Here is a 20,761-nt window from a genome sequence, read left to right on the forward strand (position 1 = left end):
TTAATTCACTTTTAACAAAGTTTATGAATATGACTCTCGTGTAAACAGTGTATGTCCTTATAGTGTCTAAATGAAACCAAAGATTACCTATTAACAAGAAGATAATCTAGAAAGGAAATGTGTGTGTGTGTGTGTGTGTGTGTGTGTGTGAGTGTGTGTGTGTGTGTGTGTGTGTGTGTGTGTGTGTGTGTTTGTGGAAAAGCCCCTTCTCACATATAAAGTGTCTGCTTTGCCCTTCTTGCCCTTCACAGTGCTACACCGTGGAGCTGGGAGTTACATATTGGGAAGAACAGGAGGAGAGAACTCATCCAGTCAGCTAGACAGGCAGTACCCTGAGGAGCATTCCAGTGGAAATAAAGGCATTGCAATTATAAACCTAAGACACAACATATCCAATAATACGTTAATGATGTGTTAGTAATACATACAACACATGCAATAATTTGTTGAGGAAACAGGAGGACTCTTAAGATTTTGTTTGATCAAAGAAGAGTTAGATTACTTGGTAGTTCCTATAAACAGGCCATTCCAAGGGTTGGGCATGTACTAGTGTTTTACGAAGCTATATAAAGAAGTAGGTTAGGGAAAAGTTGTGACATTAATAAATATGAAAAAGGCTAATGCCAAATTTGTAGCATAATTACAATTATTCATTTCAATACAGTCAAAAACCATTTAAAAGGGTAAATTAAGAATTCAATGATAAAAATGATCGGATCTTTCCTCCAAATGAGGACTCAATCAAATTTAGAAGTTTACATTTACAAGTTGGTAAGAAAATTAAGTTTCAAGGCTCATGGTATCTGCTCATGGAGAACAGAATCACTTGTAGCTCCAGTTAAAAATACAGAAAAGAGTATAACTTCTGAAAATTTTTGTTTGTAAAAGGATTGGAATTCAGACCCGGCTCTGATCATTCTTAATGAATCTAATGCTTTGAACATCTCTGTGAATCCATGAAAAGGGAATTACAATAACACTTATATCAAAGGATGGATGGAGACTGTAAAGGTCTTTACAAAATATCAAATGCTATGTATTTTTTAATGTGTTTTAAAAATAATTTTTTATTTTATTTTATTTTATTTTATTTTATTTTATTTTTTATTTTATTTTTTTATTTTTATTTTAGAGAGAAATGGAAAGTGGGGAGGGAGGCAGAGAGAATTTCAAGCAGGCTCCATGCTCAGTGCGGAGTCCAACGTGAGGCTCGATCCCATGACCCTGGGATCATGACCCGAGCAAAAATCAAGAGTCCAATGCTCAACTGACTGAGCCACCCAGGTGCCCCTCAAATGGTATTTAAATATTTACTGCTGTCACTAACCTTTCCGGGTATGGAGAAAACCTAACTGCTAGGTAACAGAAAATCTACCATCTAGTAAATTAGAGAAAGAAAAGATTTAAATGTCAGCAAAGACCTAGTTAAGTTAAGTCAACAGGTTAAATCAGAGAACAGGAGAGAAAACATGTGAGTTAGAAGTAGAAGAGTTGATGGGAGGAATGGACAGCATATTTACATGATGAAAACTATGACACTGAAAAAGAAAACATATATTTAACAAATTTAACTTAGCCAACCAAACTCAGAATGATCTGCCCAATATATTCATTAAATTGACCAAACTACCTGAGTGTATTATTTCTAGGCCACTAGGCCTAGACATTTTTTTAGAAATTAAAAATTAAGTATAAATATATTTTTTACCTTTAAAGGGGTAGCTGTATATAGCCTGATGGTTAAGTCCTTGGGGAGCTGGTCACGGGGCCACTCTACATCCTGGTACTACCATTTACTAGCCATGACCTTAAACAACTCATTTAAGCCATTTGACCCTGTTTCCTGGTTTCTAAGATAGAAAGGAAAATAATATTTACCTCAGGAGGCTTTTTTTAAACATTAAATGAATTAACATTCATAAAGAGATTGAAACACCACCTGGCAAATAATAACTCAATAAGTGTTAGGCAATATAATAAATAGTAATAAAATATTTCTGCCCTTTAATATTAGCTACATGAAAGCCATTATGAGAAATAAATTATTTAGTAATATACTATAATGAAATATACAAACGAATGAATGAAAACATAAGTATAATTTACAGTCTCTCTGACATGTTTTTAAAGTGTAAACACCGAGGTGCAGAATAACATAAGCTATATTTCTCAGATGGGTATGGGAGGAACTAGGTGTAGGGCAAAGACTTTCCCCTGGATATTTTTTGTCCTATTTAACTTTTATTACTTTTTTATAAAAATGAAAATTATAAGAAAAGGACACTAAGTGAGATTTCCCAGTAAACATTACCCACTGATCACATATTTATTTCGGCTCCCTCCCAGAGCCCCCCTAAAATGACATGAAAATAAAAAGTTAAACTCCATAAGATTCAGAAATTGGAGGTGCCTAAACAGGGAGTCTATTTAAAAAAAAAAAAAAAGTTGATCTCTGATCCCAATCCTCATTCACAGTCCTATCATTTTACTATTCCTACCCTATAGCACAGCAGAAGCTCAAAACTGATTATATGAAAATGCTAAACTAGACAAGGGACCTATCTCTGGGCCACATGATCTACCTTTACTAGGTCAGGGAAATTCAGTGAAAAGCAGCACACTGAATACTCCCTGTCCTCTGTTTTGCAATCAGAATGTTGGCTAGTGGACCCAATAATATCCCATGCATCTCCCCCACATGCCTTGAGGCAGGAGATTACTCCTTAGGAGAGTATTTCAAAGGCAAATCCCTACTGAACAGCAACATTCGATTCCCCAACCAACGGGTGCACAAGTCCTGCATCTGCACACTAGGTACCCAATCAGCTTTTTAGTGCTTTGTCAAATGAAATCCTTGCTGCCATCACATCATGAACTACATAAGAGGACAAATTAAAAACCATGAAGAATCCAGACACTAAACTGAAAGGAAAGCATGTTATTTAAGGTTGCACTGGCTACATAACTAGTGGTGGAAAATTCCCAAAAAAAACAAAGGAGTGATAACCAGTAATCTCCATCAACATTCTCAAAATTATTAAGCACATACTATAGCCTGGGTTGGATTCCTGTCTTGGGTGCTACATGTACTTGGGGATATAATACAAACATAAGCAGAAGAATAACAGAGTAAAATAGAAATGTTACCCATTAATGAATAAAAGCATGGCAGAGACAGAAGAGACGATGCCATTTCAGAAGATGGAATGATCTCTCAAACTGTGAGAAGTTGGAGAAGGTTTTGAAGAAAAGGTGTAGAATTAGAACTGTTCCTTGAAGGATATGACTCTAACAGTAAGGAGACTGGTGTGCCGCTGTGAACAAAGATATAGAATGAATGAACATAGCTGAAGAGGAGAAACCTGAAGGAGGTGTGGGGGGCATTTGAGAATGTCAGACCATCTGGAAAGGAGTGAAGTGTTGTATATAGGTCATAGGTGAGCACTGAAGGTAGAAAGGAATAAGCCTGGGTTTTATGATTAAGGCAGCGAAAACTTTTTTTGGCTGGGGCATAGCCATGTTTTAAAAATGTTTCCTTGGAGTTACTTGTGATATGGATGAGAGGGAGGAAAACTGGGAGAGAGAGAGACTGAGGACAAGACTAATGTGTTATCAAAATGTAAGATTATAAGTAACTACCCTAGGGCACTGACAGATGAAATTGGAAAGAAGGGACTAACAGGACAGGTAAAGAAATACGATGCAAACATGTCTAGATGTGGAAAGAGTGAAGGACTACACAGAGAACACATAAACTAATATTTAAATTGAAGAATGAAAAACCACTTAGGATCAGTGCTTCCCTTAACAAATGTTAGGGTTCCCTTCTCTCTGTTTCTTTCCCAGTTAATTTTTATTAACCAAACTGTAAGGTACTTGAGGACAAAGATGTATCTTACTCATTTTGTATTCCTGGCCCTTCCCACAACAAAGACATCATAAGACTTCATTACATGTGTGTACAACTGAACCAAGAAATCTGTGGCTGAAAAAATATAGGCAAGACATCAAGTTTCTGAGTCAAATGTAACACATAATTATTTATTCATCCAACAAATGATATAAAATACTCCTATAAAATATTTTTGCGGATCAAAAAATTAGAAAAGCCTAACGAAAACACATGTAAATGAAATGGAATGGGATAAAACCGAAGTAGTAACTTTTTACTTTTTAAAGATGTAGATTTTAAAGAACTATTTCTAGACTACGTACTTCAAAATCTATACAGATCTGACAGACCTCAAAAAAATCAAGTGTATGCTATTCAATATGACCACAATTATATTGCAACCTAAAGATACACACAGCTGTAGTGCAGACCTACATCCACCTGGAATGCTATATGGTGAACTGTCTATAATCAATCATCATATTTAAATATGAAGTTCTAAGAGAAGGATGCCATATTGCTAATGGCTCAAGTTATCACCATTTTTGTATCCAAAGAGATCTTTAAACTTCTACTTTATTCTCCCAGGAAGCACTGGTCAATTTTAGACAACTGCTATTTAACAACAAAAATTTTACAGGTGTTAGTGGCTTAAAATATTCACAAATACCTGTTGACATGTGTCTCTGGTTTGCCAGAATCCCCTTACGTGGATGACAGGCAACAAATATCTGGTTGGCATTTGCTAACTATAGTACAGGGAACCCCTTTTATTTATATGACTTCTTTGTGAATTCTCAGTTGTTCAAATTGACCTTCAGTTAGAGGATTTGCAGGCGACTTCAGTACAGAAAGCGCTTGTTAAATATTATTTGGAAGTGTTCTACCCATCACTGATTTTGAACTTTTCTGATATTAGATATCTGACATATATCTGAAGGCAAATTAGAAAACTGAGTTTTATAGACCATCAGAATAATTCTATCAGCAACATAAAAGGCAGAAAACCAAAGTTAAACCTTTGAAGAAAGTGAAATGTTTGCAACATTTCTGTTTCTCTGATTTTGATTAAGAAAGAAAGAAAGAAAGAAAGAAAGAAAGAAAGAAAGAAAGGAAGGAAGGAAACTAATGGGGACTCTGGTAATGTCATCACCATTTTAAACAACAAGGAGAAGGGGTATTGAGTCTCCATCTGTGGAATCAAATGGTTACCAATCAGCAGTCTTAATTTCTAAAGAAAACATTTTAGAACATATTTCAAAGGTTTCTCGGGATATAAAAGAGTTAATTTTTAAATGATAAACATAATCCTTATAAGAAGTTATTTTCTAAAAACCTCAAATGTTTGCTTTTAAGGAGATTAAAAAAACAAAAACAAAAACAAAATCCAATCTTTAAACAGCCATTTCTTACCAACAACGTGATAACCTAAGAACTTATACACGAATACCAAAATGAAAATTTTAAAGAAGAAAGCATGGCAGTTCATGCATTTTTGAAAGTGGAATAGAAAGACTGGCCACACTGCCCAATATTTAAGTAGCCACGAAAGCAGAACTACTATATTAGGATTTTAAATTTCAAAACAGACATTATGATTAAGTCCAAAGAAGAAAATGGAACACTATATAAATATATGACACCTGCAACCTTTCTTTTAATTAAAAAAATTCTCAAAAGCATCAATAGTAATATCATTCTTTGTCAGCAAAAATGACATTCTTTTGCCACCTGTAGGTCTGTCTCCCTACAGTGAGATTTAAGAGCTGTGATCCACGTGGTCAGGAACTGGAAGAATGTCTAGGGTCTACCCCAACGGTTTGAGCAGTGCACACCCTTGTATCTTTCCCCAGGTTGTTCTAAGAGTGAAGAGAAGAAAGCACTATATTAGCTGAGGCTGAAAATTATCCAGCCTGCAAGTATTATCTCCAATCACCTTCATGTCCTGTAACTGTGTCACATCACCCTGTTTAATCTTCTCCATGGCCATTTTTATTTACTTACTCACCCTCCTCCCCCAACCAAGTTTATTTTTACTCATTAAAATATAAGCTCCTGGAACCCTGTCTGCCTTGCTCACTACATTAACCCTCAAGACCTAGAACAGAATCTAGCACAGGGTACAGACTCAATAAATAGTTTTTGAATGAATGGATACTACTCAAGTCAATCAGATTGAGTCCAATAAAATATCAGGATTCAGTCTACTGTGGATCCCACCTACTGAGGGAACAGGGACAGAACTCACATCTCTGATATAGTCTTATAACTACCCAATGTACCCTCTCTTTTGCTGTCCATGTGATCTCTCAAAACAAATCTGATTACCTTAACTGCCCGCCCCCCAGAGATTACATCATTCACATACATTCCCATGGACCACAGAATCTAAAAACGATCTAACTCCTGCCTACCTTGCCAACCAAACCCTGTCTATCTTATACTCCTCCACACAACCATCCCTAACATATATTTCAGCAACACTGGATTCAGTTTCCTGAATATTCCATGATTGTTTTAAACTTAAGCCTTGCCCATCCATGTCTTTGTCTGCCAATTCCATCCTCAGTGAGTTAGTAAGCTGACTCAACACCTGAAGTCCCAGCTGACAAGTCTACCCCAGAACTTTGCCAAGTTCCAATAAAAAGGGGGAGGAAAGGAGCGAGAGAAATACAGAGGATATCATCATGCTTGAGGTAGAAATGGGACAGCTCCTAGGCACACTGTACAGGCTTAGAGAGATAATGAGGAACCATGGAGGGCAAGCACGGAAAACAGAAGAAACAGCAAGAAAGGAGACCAGAAATGGATGATGTTAAACATCAAGAAGAAGGTACTATATACTACCTGAGAAACAAAGAGGATTGGAATGGGGGATTTGGTTCCAGTGATTAAGCCGATGGAAGCAGTAAAAACATTTTAATTCTCATTTTTATTATGGCACACAACTTGATTATGCTTGTTCTTCAAGACAGCAAAGAATGCTGCAGATATTTCAAAACAACTCACACTTCCAATAGCACTTGGTAACCAGGAATAAAGCTTATTTTCTGAAGAGAATTTATTTATATTTATTAGCAACATGACAACAGAGTGAAGAAACTTCCCGATTTCATTAACTTTTGGTTAGCAAAGGAAAAACAGATTTTAAAAGGCTTAAGTTGTAAGTGTTAACAGGATTAAATGAGTTGAGCTATATAAATGTAACTTAGGAAAGTCTCTGGCATACAGTAAGCATCACTGTAAGTGTTAGCTATCATCACTACTATTCTCGCTGCTAGGTTCCAGATTTCTGAAGCATCACCAACACAAAGGACAATACATGAAACCAGGCCAGTTCCAGTAGTACGTAATAAGCAAAGCAAGGACAAATATTTTAAATATGTAGATAAAAAGTATAGGTGGCCAAATTTAGCAGCATCAAAATGCCAAGACTGAACACGTTCATGCATTTTTTCCTAAAGGATTTTAAAGGCTAAATATGGAGAACAGAATAAGCATTTACATACTTGTTGAATGAATATATGAATACATTACTATATATCTGTACTATTAAAAATGTATGTATCTATTCCACTTTTAATAAAATATAAGGCAATAAGACTAAATATCAATATTAATATTGATATTACTTTTAGTGGAACACAAAATGATTAGATTCAAATTTTCAAATATCAATTATAGGTATTAAATTTATACATAAAGTGTAAAGTGAATAATGACATCAAAATAGAGAGTTTTACATCAAACAAGAGACACTATTAAAATGTCTTTTGTTGAAGAAATATTACAGTTCTAGTAAGCAGTACTTTTGTATGATATAAAATCCACTTTATCTCAAAATAAGTTCTAAGAAAAAAGTATCAATTTCCAGCATAAAATCTGGAACTCAAGCTGACTTTGAGATGAGATAAAGATAAAAACTAAATTATTAACATACACAGTAATAGATTAGAATATATATATTATATATTTAGAATATTAAAAAAATCTAAATATATATTCTTTATGGATTCTGCAAAGTATCCCAAAATGCTTTAAGAATACAAACAAATATCAATTCACTGAGACTACAATTAAGCACTTAGTCACTGAATTCCACTAAAAAATATTGGATAACTAGTTAGCACGTAGTCAAATTACAGTTGGGGGCACACACCACATGTATTTTTAAACATCATTTTAGATATGTTTTCTATTACAAAATTTCTTAGACTAGTCTAAGAGAAAACTTTATGTAGTTCCCTTATTTAAAGCAAATCCATTTAAAATGGCCCTTCTGTTGTAAAAGGCTATAAATCAGACTACATATTTCTACTCCAGTATCGTAAGAAACAATAAAAGGTTGAGCAAGTCATACAGAGTAAATCATTATAGCATCATCATCATTATCAATAAGCCACTCATGAAATCTGGTCTGGTCTTCTATGATATACTTCACAGAAAGAGAAATATATACAATCCTTTCTCTTATACAACGGACTGACTTAATATTCTAAACAGATATAAATTATTTTCAGGGCTATTTCATTGTTGGAAATAAACAGTATGCTTACTTGTACCGCATGACAATTGAGATGAAAGGTTGGTGTTCACATTTTGTTCAGATATTTAACTTGAGAAACATGTATGAATAAAAAGTCCATTAAATCAGCTTCATTTTCTTTGACAGAATAACCACCCCCACCATCACCACTATACTTGTTCTCATTCCAACTATACCAAAAAACAAAACAAAACAAAACAAAACAAAACAAAACAAAACAAACCTGGACTAAAATGATGATTAAACTTTTAAGTAGAACCCTATAACCTTTAGGTAGAATTCCTTATGTAATATTTATGCTGGACTTCAGGTACCACAATTAAACGGAGCCATTTATTTCTTGATCTTTCAAGATCACTCAATTTGAATGCTAACTCAGATAAATGTAACAACTGGTCTAAGACCATCAGTTTAAAAACTTTTTTTTTCAAAAATCTCTCAGCTACAGAAAACAGTGATTAATTAGGATGCTTAAGGGTAGAATATCTTGGCTATCAGAAATGTTACGCTTAAGTCAGGTTAATTGGATTCACTTTGTAAGTACTATATCCCCAAACAGACTCTCTGATGGATCATTACTCTGAGGGTGATTTACTCTGAATTGTACTTGATGCAAAAATTCTGGAAATATGGGAGATTCACACTGAATCTCCTGGATAACGGTCCCAGAATATTCCTCAGAATTAATTATCATTTGCTTAATTCTCCAAAAAGAGGTAAATATTAGAGGCTGGTTAGCTAGGCTCCAAAAAAACCCCAGTGCTTTATTCTAACCGGAGAGCAATAGTTAATTCCTTTCCACATTAAATTCTCAGAACCGTGACTGCATTCACACATCACGTATATGGGCAAAATTATTTTTTTAAACCAGGTAACCAAAACCTCCTAAATAGGAGAGGTTTTTTGCAAATGAATGGCTTAATGATCAGAGGTTAGGGGGAAGTGTTTAGAACAGTTTTTTTAGTCCACAATCAGGCTTTGAGATTTAATGCAATAGCTGTCAATCTAAACTCATTCGAAATTATTCTTCGCAGTCATATTAAAGACAAGGCCTGGCTCAAATATAAATGAAGTATAAAAGAAACATAAAAGGCTGCCATATAAAGCACTTTAAATATTAGCTGTAAAGGCATATCATATATAAAATGTTTAAAGTTTAAAAGTCTAAAATTCTGCATTTGACCCATAATACAAATGTTCTCTAAATCATGAGATTCTATATTTAATATGTCTAACATAACAGTAACTATCATTTATTTAGTATATACTATGTGACAAAAATGGCGCTGGCCCAATTATGTACACATAATCTCATTTAATCCTGACAACACTTCTGCAAAGTAAATATTATCATCTGTTTAACAGGAAGAGGAAATGACATTCAATTTGTAATTACAAGTAAAAAGAAGAACCAGAGTGGGGATTCACAAAGTTCAGACTTCTAAACCTATGAATTTTCCGCGATTACCACATCACCCAGCTCAATAAAACTAGGTAGAGTCGATCCTCATTACTATTTGCAGGTTCCACATTTTCAAGTTTGCCTACTCACTAACATTTATCTGTAACCCCCAATTATTTTTTTAAGATTTTATATTTAATCTCTACACCTAACGTGGGGCTCAAACTTACAACCCTGAGATGGAGAGTCGCATGCCCCTCGGAATGATCCCACTCCCAAATCAGTTCTTGTACCATTCACACGGACATTCAGGAGCAGTGAAAAATCTGTCACCTGGCACACATGTGCTTTCCCCACCGAGGTCACGTAAGACGACAGTGTGCATTCCTATTTCAGCTCTAATACTGTAAACAAGTGTCCTTTCTGTGGCTTATTTAGTGCCACGTGTTTCACAGTTTTGTGCTTTTTGTTGGAAATTCACGGTTTGCAATGAACCCCACACATGGTGAAGTGCTGACTAGGGTTTCTAAGCACAAGAAGGCCATGATGGGCCTTAAGGGGAAATACGTGTGGTAGATAGGCTTTGTGCAGGTATAGGTTAGAGTGCTGCTGGTCGGAGTTCAATATTAATGAGTCAACAATATATATTAAGTAAGGTGTTTTTAGACAGAAAGATACATAAAACAAGGTTATGTACTGATCAACTGATAAAAATGTCATGACTGGAGGCTCAAAGGAACTTAACCTGGTATTTCCCTTAGGAGCAATGGTTCAGTATTTGCTAATCAGCATTCAGGGCAACTTTAGAACATAATTATGGTGAATAATTAAAAGTCCAACTGAAAACTTTCCATTAATATTTCAGTAAAAGATTCTTCTGTCATGTCCTTCAAAGATCATCATTATAGCTGTGCAATCATTACTCATCTGCGTAAGAGAAAGAAACCTTTTGTTGCCGTTCTGTTTAATGGGTTGCAGCTACGTGTTTGACTTTGCTCAGAAAACTGACCTCTTACAACCAATCTGGCTTTGCAGTGTGAAAGTCTAAGGAATTAAATTTCAGTGTGAAAGTCTAAGGAATTAAATTTCATTTCTTATTACTGGATGTCATTGGTACTGTTTAAATATGACTGCTTTGTGAGATTATGATTTTTAAAATGTGATGGTTACATACAATACGGACAGTATGAGCAGCAACAACAACACTTAGCAGAGGGATTTAAAAATATCAGCACAAATTGGAACTCTTACCTTTCTTGCCCAAGTCAGATATTTTATTGAAAAAAAAAAAAATTACAGTACTTAAAAATCCAAACAAGGACAATTCAGGATTGAAAGAAAGAAAACCTGAAGGAGCCCATTGTCTTCAGTAAAATTTGAATACAAAAAAATGTAGACCAGGAAAACAGTTTATGGCCTAATGCACTAGGTTCCACGATAAACACACATATATAGTATATCTCCATCAAGTGAAACTTAATCACCTTTTTACAATTTAGAGAGGGAAGGCAGCTTTTACTATGGTTAAGCCATGTATCATCAATACCATGAAGCTAACCTATCAGATGTAATAGCTTCTATAAAATACCACAGTGAGATTGCAATAAGCCTAGAAAATGGGCTACAAATCCCAGCTATGCTCAAGCAAGCAGTGAACCAAAAATAAAAATAGGTAAAACTGAACCAAGAACTAGATAGCATTCATCTAGATTCATGATTGGTAAGGCAAAGTTCATAGGCCAAGGTTTTAAAGTGACTTATTCAGATCTAAAAGACAGTCATTATACAAAATAAAATAAAAGCATTTATGTAATTCAGAAAAGAAATCATGAATTTTTACTCCAAAGGACACAGCACAAGGAAGCTTACTTACAATGACCAAATACCACATTATTGTACCTCTAAAATATCACTTTAAATATGCAAAGGTAAAGATACTCAAAGTTGCACTTTATCATAATCTCCCCAGTTTAGACAAGCAATCTAAAAGATGTCACACATTCCTGCTTAATACATTTTCCGGAATCTTTCAGATTATAATACTTTCAGGTAAAGAAATGTCAACTTTAAGTTTCTTTTCCAATCATCATATTTAAGTTAGCCATGAAATGCTGAATTAACAATTAATCCATACAATAATATAAAAATACATGTATTAAATCACAGTTTTAATCAATTGGAACTTAATAAAAATATTAAACATTTTAATGTATCATTTTGAAGAATTCAAATGGCCTGAACGTTGTATAGTGTCTAAATTATACCATCAATAGAAATGTTACATTTTTCCCTCTGCTTGCGAAAACGAGCTCATGCGAGTATTTGACACTCACGCTGACACACAAGGTCTGTCCTTCTAAAGGTGCGCACGCAGCTCTCACTTTAAACGTGACAACATGATTCGGAGGCATACAGTATTAGCTGAAACACCAGCTTTCACATGATTTCCATAAGCTCTGAGCCAAAACGATAATTTTGAGCGGTTTCAGGTATTAGACAAAGCAGATATTTTAAAAAAGTAATAGTCAATGAATGAACTAGCACAGGCTAGTTATCACTGTAGTTAGCTTAAAACTAGGATGATTTTTTTTTTTGTGGTACAATGAACACTATACTGTAAGATACAATGGGTTTGCAATACAGAGCAGATTATCCAAGTAGAAAGCAAACTGAACAAAACAGAAATTCTAGTAAAGGTGATCAACCTTACCTACTACTCATCTTAGCCCTTGTTAAAATACCCTGAGTAAAATGCAAATATTTTAAATAATGCTGGTTATATAAGACTTCTCTAAAAATGAACCATAAATGTCAATGCATCATGTTTATTTACAACAGTCAGAGATGTAAGAATTCGTTTTTAACCAGTCACAATAGAAACATTAAGGAATACTTATGTGAGATCTGGAAGTTTTCAGTTTTCTAGCTTTTGTTAGCATTTTGGCAAAGCAAGTAATACATAAATGGATTCAATGTAAAAAAAATCATAAAAGAGAAAAATATATAAAATTTACAGTAGTTTCAACCCACCCTGGGCCAACCTACATCCCTAGAAAGCCTCCCCAAGCAGGTTCACTTCTGACTAAAGGAAGAATACCAGTCCTCCAGCAAAAACAGCCCCATCTTTTCATCAAAGAGGCTCTCACTTCAATGATACTCCTCCAGGGGAAGAGGACAGGAGCCAGGTTCCCTCGAATGTCATTCCCCAGATGTTCAAAACGTAACTAATTTATTAGCATTAGAAGATTTGGTTTATAGGGGAATCTCACTGGTCCAGTTTGTAGCCTACAAAAAAATGGATTATTTTTAAGTATAACATTAGAAAATGCATAAAGGATGAGGATGTGGCTTTTTATTCCATAGAAATGGATACATTTCCAAACATGACAACTAAACACAAAAGCATGCCTACCATTGAAGTTGTGGTCCCTCCTGATTTTTTAATGTTCTTGGAAGGCAGTCCATGAAGGCGACTGAGTCTAGCTTGGAAACCTGGAAAATCAAAGCACTCAATTTAGAAGATCCTACGATCATTATTCCCATCAATACAGAATTCAGAATAAGTTGGAAGCGGGAAACGTCTTCAACGGTAGTGGGGGAAATGCAAAACACACTTAAAAGATCTGAAGCAATGCCTAGTAGAGTTCTAAGGAGGTTAGCACACAACTACTGATTATTTGAGAACTAGGGCATTATTCAGGGCTTTTCTTTCCTCCTAATTCACCTTTCTAGTATTTCAACATTTTCACAATGGTCCTAGCAAGAGAGCAAGTCAACCTTTCTAATAATTCAAATGCATGATAAATGTAGTAGCTGAACTACTATTCAACATGTTCCTTTACAGCATCTTGTGCTAGACTCTTTCATCTCCCTTTTAGCCTAATTTCTTTTAATGAGTGTGTGTGTGTGTGTGTGTGTGTGTGTGTATACATATATGTGTATATACACACACATATATATATATGTAAAAGCCCACAATATCTAGCAGTCAGGAAGCACCACTGACCTCTTCTTCCCGGATGTGACATAAGAGGGAAAGAACCAGTTAAGATACTTTCAAAGACAGGATCTGGTAAATTTTTGTCTAGCTCGGTAGGATCTTCCTTTTCCCACCAGGGCACGACCCCAGTGATGCCACATGCTCCACCTGATTCCTTCTCATAAAACCAGTCACTCTGCTCATCGTCACCTGTGCAAAAACAAGAAATCCCCCCAAAGCTTCAGTTTTATTATCCAAATACACAGGGTTATCAGATTTAGGTTTCTAAAAAATACAAGACAGAAATTATATCTGAATTTCAGAGAAATGATTCTTAATATAAAGTACTTGCATAAAATTTTAGTATGTCTGAATATTGCATGGAACATACTTATACTAAAAAATTATTTGTGATCTATCTAAAAATCAAATATAACTGGGGATCCTGTATTTTATCTGGCAATCGTATACACGATCTATACACAAAACTTTTGATTCTACACCACAGCTATAGTGTTTTTTAACACTATAACAAGAACTTCCATCAACAAAAACATAAGCTGCTATGTTTTAGAACCAATTTAAATATGTGAAAAAGAATAATACTGGTTAATTCTATGGCAAAAACTGTACGGAAATCCATTTAAGTTACTACCCTTTCCAAATTAAAGAAAAACAAGCCTTAATCTCCTGCCGGGAATTAAAAGTATAAAACTGTAGAACCCGTTCTCTGCAGCTGATAATGGTATATAATTAGCTTAATTTCATGATTTGTATGGAGTGTAAAAGGGGAAACAATCGTGAACAGATGTGACTAAATGAAATTAATCTGATTAAGTTCATTAAGAAATAGTTGTGAAAAAGTTGATTTTAAATGAAAAGTGACAGTACCACAGCATTTAGGAAGAAAGTGTGCTGGATTACTATAAGCAAGGTATTTTTAAAACAGAACACTATCCATACTAAGTTTGACTTTTGGGAACATCCATGAGTGTAAGTAACCATGGAGAAATGATCCATTTAAAATTCAGTTCAAAATGTACCCTTGATGTGAATCAACAGTATTTTGTTTTTAAAACAGGAATAATAGACATGTAAGCAGACAAAACTACAGAAGGCAGATGGCTTTTAAAAGTATGTGACAAACAGCATTTTGAATATGATCCCAGATTCATTCAAGTCTTCGTGTTTCTTAGAAAAACTGCTAATTGTGGTTTTTAAGAGGGTCATCACAAATGCCATAAAGTTTTTTCCTTTACAGAAAGAGATTTCTGATTTCCAAAATCTCTTACTACAAATATTTTTAAAAGCAAACTAGAAAAAACCCAAAGCTTCAACTGCAAATGACTCTATGGAAAAACAGCCATACTTCAAATTATGAGGGAGTGAAAATTTTAAAGCATTTGGAAAGCCAAAGCCACCAGTTTATTTCAACAGAGAATTTAATAAAAATTAATTTAAAAAAAGCCACATTTCAAAGCACATAAATATTAGTACTTTTACTGAGAACTATAAATTAAAATTTCCCAGAGCAGGTATAAATACAAGAAAAAAAAGGGAGTCACTTGAAACTGATTACCCAAGATCTTAATTCCAATTGAGACAACATTATAATAGAAAAATGAGGTTATTTTATTTTGATGTGATGTACAACTTTGTTCTATTTAATAGGGAAATCCAGTAGCTAAAGATGAAGAGCTTGAGTGCTGAAGTCAGACAGACAAATCAGAATTGGAACGTTTTGTAACTGGGAAGTTACCTCAACTTTATTAGATTGGGTTTCATCATCTGCCCAAAAAAGGAATCTCACAGGGTTTTCTTAAGAATAATGGAGAGCAGAAGAGCCTGCGTGGTTCAGCTGGTTATGTGCCGACTTTGGCTCATGTCATGATCTCATGGCTCTCGTGAGTTCAAGCCCTGCATTGAGCTCTGTGCTGATAGCTCAGAGTCTGGAGCCTGCTTTGGATTCTGTCCCCCTCTCCCTTTGCCCCTCGGCCACTCACTTTCTGTCTCTGTCACTCAAAAATGAATGTTAAAATTTTTTTTTAAAAAAGAATAAGAGCCTAAAGTAAATTGAATGAAAAACAGCACTTAGAAATGTAAAATATAAAAAGCTCATAATAAATGCTAGCACATTATTTTAAACCATTCAAAGCTTTTCCAAGATTGATGGACTTGTCCAAAGTTATTTTTTAAAGAAGTTTTTGATTTGATTTCATTACCAAATTCAACATTTGTAACTCTGGGTAGGCACATGTATTTAAATGAGAGTTTAGGTATATTATCAAGGCAGTTACGCTCACTCTGAGTCCCGAAGTTCTAACATATTTCAGCAGTCTCTTAACTTTAAAAAGTCTATGGTCTCTAAAACAGTATGTGCCTATTTATCTGGAATATATATGATTTATAAGTAAGAAAAAAATTAATGATCATTTATTTTATTCCTATTGTCAAGAGGAAGAAAAGACTAAGAAACGAATGTGTAGGCAGCTATTACTTCGTTCTTTTTTTTTGTATCATTAGACTATTTATAATTTAAAACAATAAATTTTGGTTTGGTCCCTTAGAACTTATTACTGCTTTGCTCTAAAGAGTCTCAAGAAAGGAAGTATTTGTGGTAAGTATTCGTAGATATTCCTTTTGCCCCCTTATTGTCCTATTTTCTTCCCAAATGGGTAGTTTCAAAATAATGCCATGTTGAAGTGTGAAAAGCTTCAGGAAACTTTGAAGATGTAAAAGATCCAAGTTGTAAGACATTACTGTTTAACAGTTTACAATCCTGAATTCATGAAAGCTGTCTAATTACTTACAAACTGGATAGGATGAATAAATGTCACGGCTGAATAAAAATGACAAATGACTTGCAAATCCATCTTTATTAATGCTTACACAGTATTAAATGCATTTGGAATCAGGTGGAGAATGAGAACCAGTGTCTTGTGAACTTGCTAAGAGACAAAATTGAAAAGACTGAGGTATGTAAAGCTTTCTTAAGGAAGATAATCCTTCCTTAATATTATTAGCCCCACATACTAGCTTTTGGAGATAATCAATTACGTTAGGTCATGAAGACAGGATACCCTTCATAGTATAAAAAAGAACTCAAGCCCAGTCCACTAAGCAGGTGTGTGTAAGGTAAAGGGATTGCAGTCATCAACCTAGGACATAACTAGCAATAAGCACAAACTTTCAAATGAAGACGTTTTTCCAAAGGAATAAAAAAAATAGATTTCAGTACCTTGCCTTCCCTCATCATTGGTAAATAAACCAGCATCGGTGCTGCTGAGACTGCTGGAATCACTGTAATAAGGGAGAAGAAAAAAAAAAAAAAAAAAAACAGATCAAAAGAACAATTGATCTCTCAGTCGTAAAATTTTAAAGAGACACGGCAGCTCAGAGATGAAACTTAAGCCTGACAAAGATCTGAAAGAAAATAAGATGATTTTTTTTTAATCAAACTGCAAATATTCTGGTTCCATTAACTACAGAGCATATTATTTTTGGCACATAAAACCACAGGAATCTAATGGGACCCTGACAGTAAGCCAGATGTGACTGCAACGAGGTGCTGACACAATTGATGCATTTTATTATCTGCTTTCATCAAATGCTCACTGCTCCTTTCTTATGCCGTGTGCAATTCAGCCTGAGCCCGGAACACCGCTGCTCAATAAAATGGGGAAAGTCTCAATCAAAAGCAGCCTAAGCCTTTCTTCAGCACATGAAATACAAGGGCCTGGGATGAAATTACTTTTCATAACCACATTTGCAAATATTCTGGAAAAGACATTACTTAAGAATTCACAACAACTCTATTACTTAGCATGGAAGAAAAAAGTTTACAACGGTAACAATCCATTAAGTCAAAGTTAAAATCCCTCTGAGCAAAACACTCAATATTGCCAATATTAAGGAGGGGGTATGTAAAAATAATATGTACTCCATACTTCCATAGAAGTTCAAGTATGATACAAAGGCAAATTTCACAAACAAATTAAAACAAATAGTAGATATTCGACTGACATGAATAAATTGTCACTATTAGTTCTAACAGAAGCAATGCTTATATGAAAATCTAGTTAGTTGAAAAACACAAAAACAAGATCATGTAATAACAGCCTTCTCCTCTAAAGAAAATTGATGATCTTCTTTCAAAATTCTCATATACTTCTTCCTGTAATTTTTAATTTTAACCAATTAGGAAACTACCTCAGGTGAATTTTATACTTTTCCTGTTTACATGTATAACTCTATAACCTGACTTATTAAACAAAATTAATCTGTTTTAAAGTATTTAAATTGAGAGTTCTGGATTGAAACCACAAATGAGATCTAAACCCAAATGTTTTCTGAATATAGAATATCATTTCAGTTGTTTTATTTATTAAAAATAAATAAAAACAAAAAGCATAAAATTTGTTAAGTGGCACATTTTACCAAGGAACTCTAAGTTGGTACCTTTTTCTTTAACTTTCTTCATTAGTGCTTTCCTGTCTGCCTATATCAACACAACCCTAATATATGGCCTTATCATATATACCTTGAATCACAATTCTTTTTCTGAAATCCTTGAGGCAAAATGTATTTAAAATTCACAACTTTTCAAATTTTGGGAAGATATGTTCTAAAATGACTAGATGACTAATAAGGGTCTGGGGTAGCACTCCAGAATCAAACCTATTACTATATATTTTTTTCAATTGAGTGAATATCCACATTAAATAGAGTTCAAGTTAGGTCTGGCCTCAAATGAATGAATTAGTTTTTCACAGCTTTCAGAATTCAGATTTAAAGATAAAGGATAGTGAAACTATGTGCTTTCTTTTCTTTCTTTCTCTCTCTCTCTCTTTTTTTTTTTTTTTTTTTTACAATAGTCTTCTCATTTCTGAGTTCAGATTTACCTCTTTTAATATAGTCTACATCTAACCAGGCTCATCTTTTCCAAATAGAACTTGCTGACTAAAAATATTATGATATCTTGGATGGGATCCTGGAACCGAAAAAGAATATTAAAGAAAAACAAGGGAATTCTAATAAAGTATTGACTTTCATTAATAATGTGTCAACATTGGTTTATTGATTCTCACAAGTGTACCACAACAGGGGAAACTGGGTGCAGGATATATGGGAATAGGATATCCAGAAACCCTCTGTACTATCTTTGCAACTTGTCTATAAAACTAAAAGTATCCTAAAAGAAAATGTTGATAAAACACATGTGCATATCTATACATATACACATAAACTAAATAAATAAAATAATAAAATGTTTTCTATTAAAAACCTAAAATTACTGCCCCATACTTTTTGGATTAAATATAGATTTCAAGGCTCTATATGGATGATCCCAACCTAAATTCTCCCTATCTCTTTTGTTTATGTTCTTTCTCCAAGTGGCATCCCAATCTTCTCTCTTCTCTCTCTGCCTGCTTACTCTTCTGAAAGATATAAGGAAATCAGACTTCCCACTCTGAGAGCAGCTCTTAGTCCCTAATGACCCTGGTCTTCATTTGGGATCTTTTTACGTGTGTTTTAAACAACATGTTTCTTTATTTGTATTTCACCTCACTGACATCTAGCTAGTTGCTCTAAGTATACCATGTAGGTGTCAGCATGTCCGATAAACCAGCACAAGAACTTATATGGAAGCAGGGCTTTTCATTTTCAGCATCTGACAGCCATTATGGCTCATCTCCAAGGACACCTCTTCCCACTTTTTTTTTTTTTTCTTTTTTAAAGCATGACTTTTACAGCATGGTGTTCAGAGAGACTATATCCCATGAATGCTGGTCAAATTTGCGTTTGTACACTAATCCCAATCCCCTGTGCCCCAATCTGTTCATTTCCCGTATTTTTGATTCTTGAAACAAGACATCATCTGAGAGTCCTCTTTCTCTTTTGTCCTCCCCAGTACAGTCAACCTTCCACTGATTCCAACTCTTAAAAGTGTGTTCTATTTTTTTTTTTTTTTCCCTTTACTATCACTGCCATAATCCACCTCTCACTTAAGGATGGATTAGAGGTCAGTCAAAGCTAAAAAAACACTGTTACTGAGATCATGTTACCTTGAGAAAGTGTAAATCTAATTGAGTTTCTTCGTTGTTAAAATTCTTCCCATTACTTACCAGGCCTTTAAAACATGCTTACTGCTGTAGCCTCAACCCCCACTTTATGTTCTAGTCATAATGAACTACATGTACTTTACCAAATACATCCCACTTTGCTCCACAATCCATGCCTTAGCACTTGCTTAAATCATAGCTCCTTTTGGAAATCTTCCCTGACCAATACTTTCCGCTCAGCACACTTCATTTTCATTGTTTGCTTGTCTGCTATTCTAAACTATGGGGCTGCAGGGAACAGGCACTGCCTTACTTAGCAATCTTCCCACAGAGAGAATATGCATCTGAGTGACAATAAAAATAGTTACACGGCTAAGTTTAAAATCAAAGAAAGAAATACTTAAAAAAATGATTCAGGAGTGAAAACATCCTCTTTGAAAATTGGTACCTGGGCTGTTGACTGCTGGGTAGACTGATTATATCTAATAGATACTCAAATATTTTTTACAGTGAAGAGAAATCAAGAGAGTTGCATCTCATTTTTCTTCCAGGGTTGATGTCTGTCAATAAAAGGCAGACATCAATAAAAGGAGGGGCTTGAACAATCAATCCAAAAAGCTGTAATCTGTAAACAATCCAGAAATGAATACTTAGTCTCCACTACACATACGCTCTCTCCCAGCAACTGAGCAAGATAATCACTTTCAAGTCAAGCTTAGTAGTCCTCAGTCACAATGGCTCAATACTACCATACAAATAATTTTCACTATGGTATTAAAATGCTGTCTTTTTTTTTTTTTTTTTTTGGAAGAAAAGCAGATACCATAAACTTCTCAAAGCCTTCCTGAAACATTTTTTTTTGTTTTGAGTAATTTTTACT

At 34.5% G+C, this 20,761-nt stretch overlaps 1 protein-coding gene across 4 annotated transcripts in view; it reads right to left on the reverse strand.

The window, feature by feature from the left end:
- Positions 1-20,761, reverse strand: part of GPATCH2 (G-patch domain containing 2) — a 175,953-nt gene that overhangs the window by 142,826 nt on the left and 12,366 nt on the right. For 3 of the 4 annotated variants that reach the window (XM_060644373.3, XM_078441041.2, XM_060644374.3), the window contains exons 3-5: positions 17,058-17,119; positions 13,847-14,029; positions 13,253-13,332 (exon numbers count right to left, since the gene is read on the reverse strand). In XM_060644373.3, coding sequence (XP_060500356.1) covers positions 13,253-13,332; positions 13,847-14,029; positions 17,058-17,119 — 325 coding nt within the window. Of the gene's footprint in view, positions 1-7,917; positions 13,126-13,252; positions 13,333-13,846; positions 14,030-17,057; positions 17,120-20,761 lie in introns of those variants that run through there. The other variant, XM_060644375.3, reaches the window with a different exon arrangement.

The sequence above is a fragment of the Panthera onca genome, chromosome F1 (assembly GCF_046562875.1).
Source record: "Panthera onca isolate mPanOnc1 chromosome F1, mPanOnc1 haplotype 2, whole genome shotgun sequence".
NCBI classification, from domain to species: domain Eukaryota; kingdom Metazoa; phylum Chordata; class Mammalia; order Carnivora; family Felidae; genus Panthera; species Panthera onca.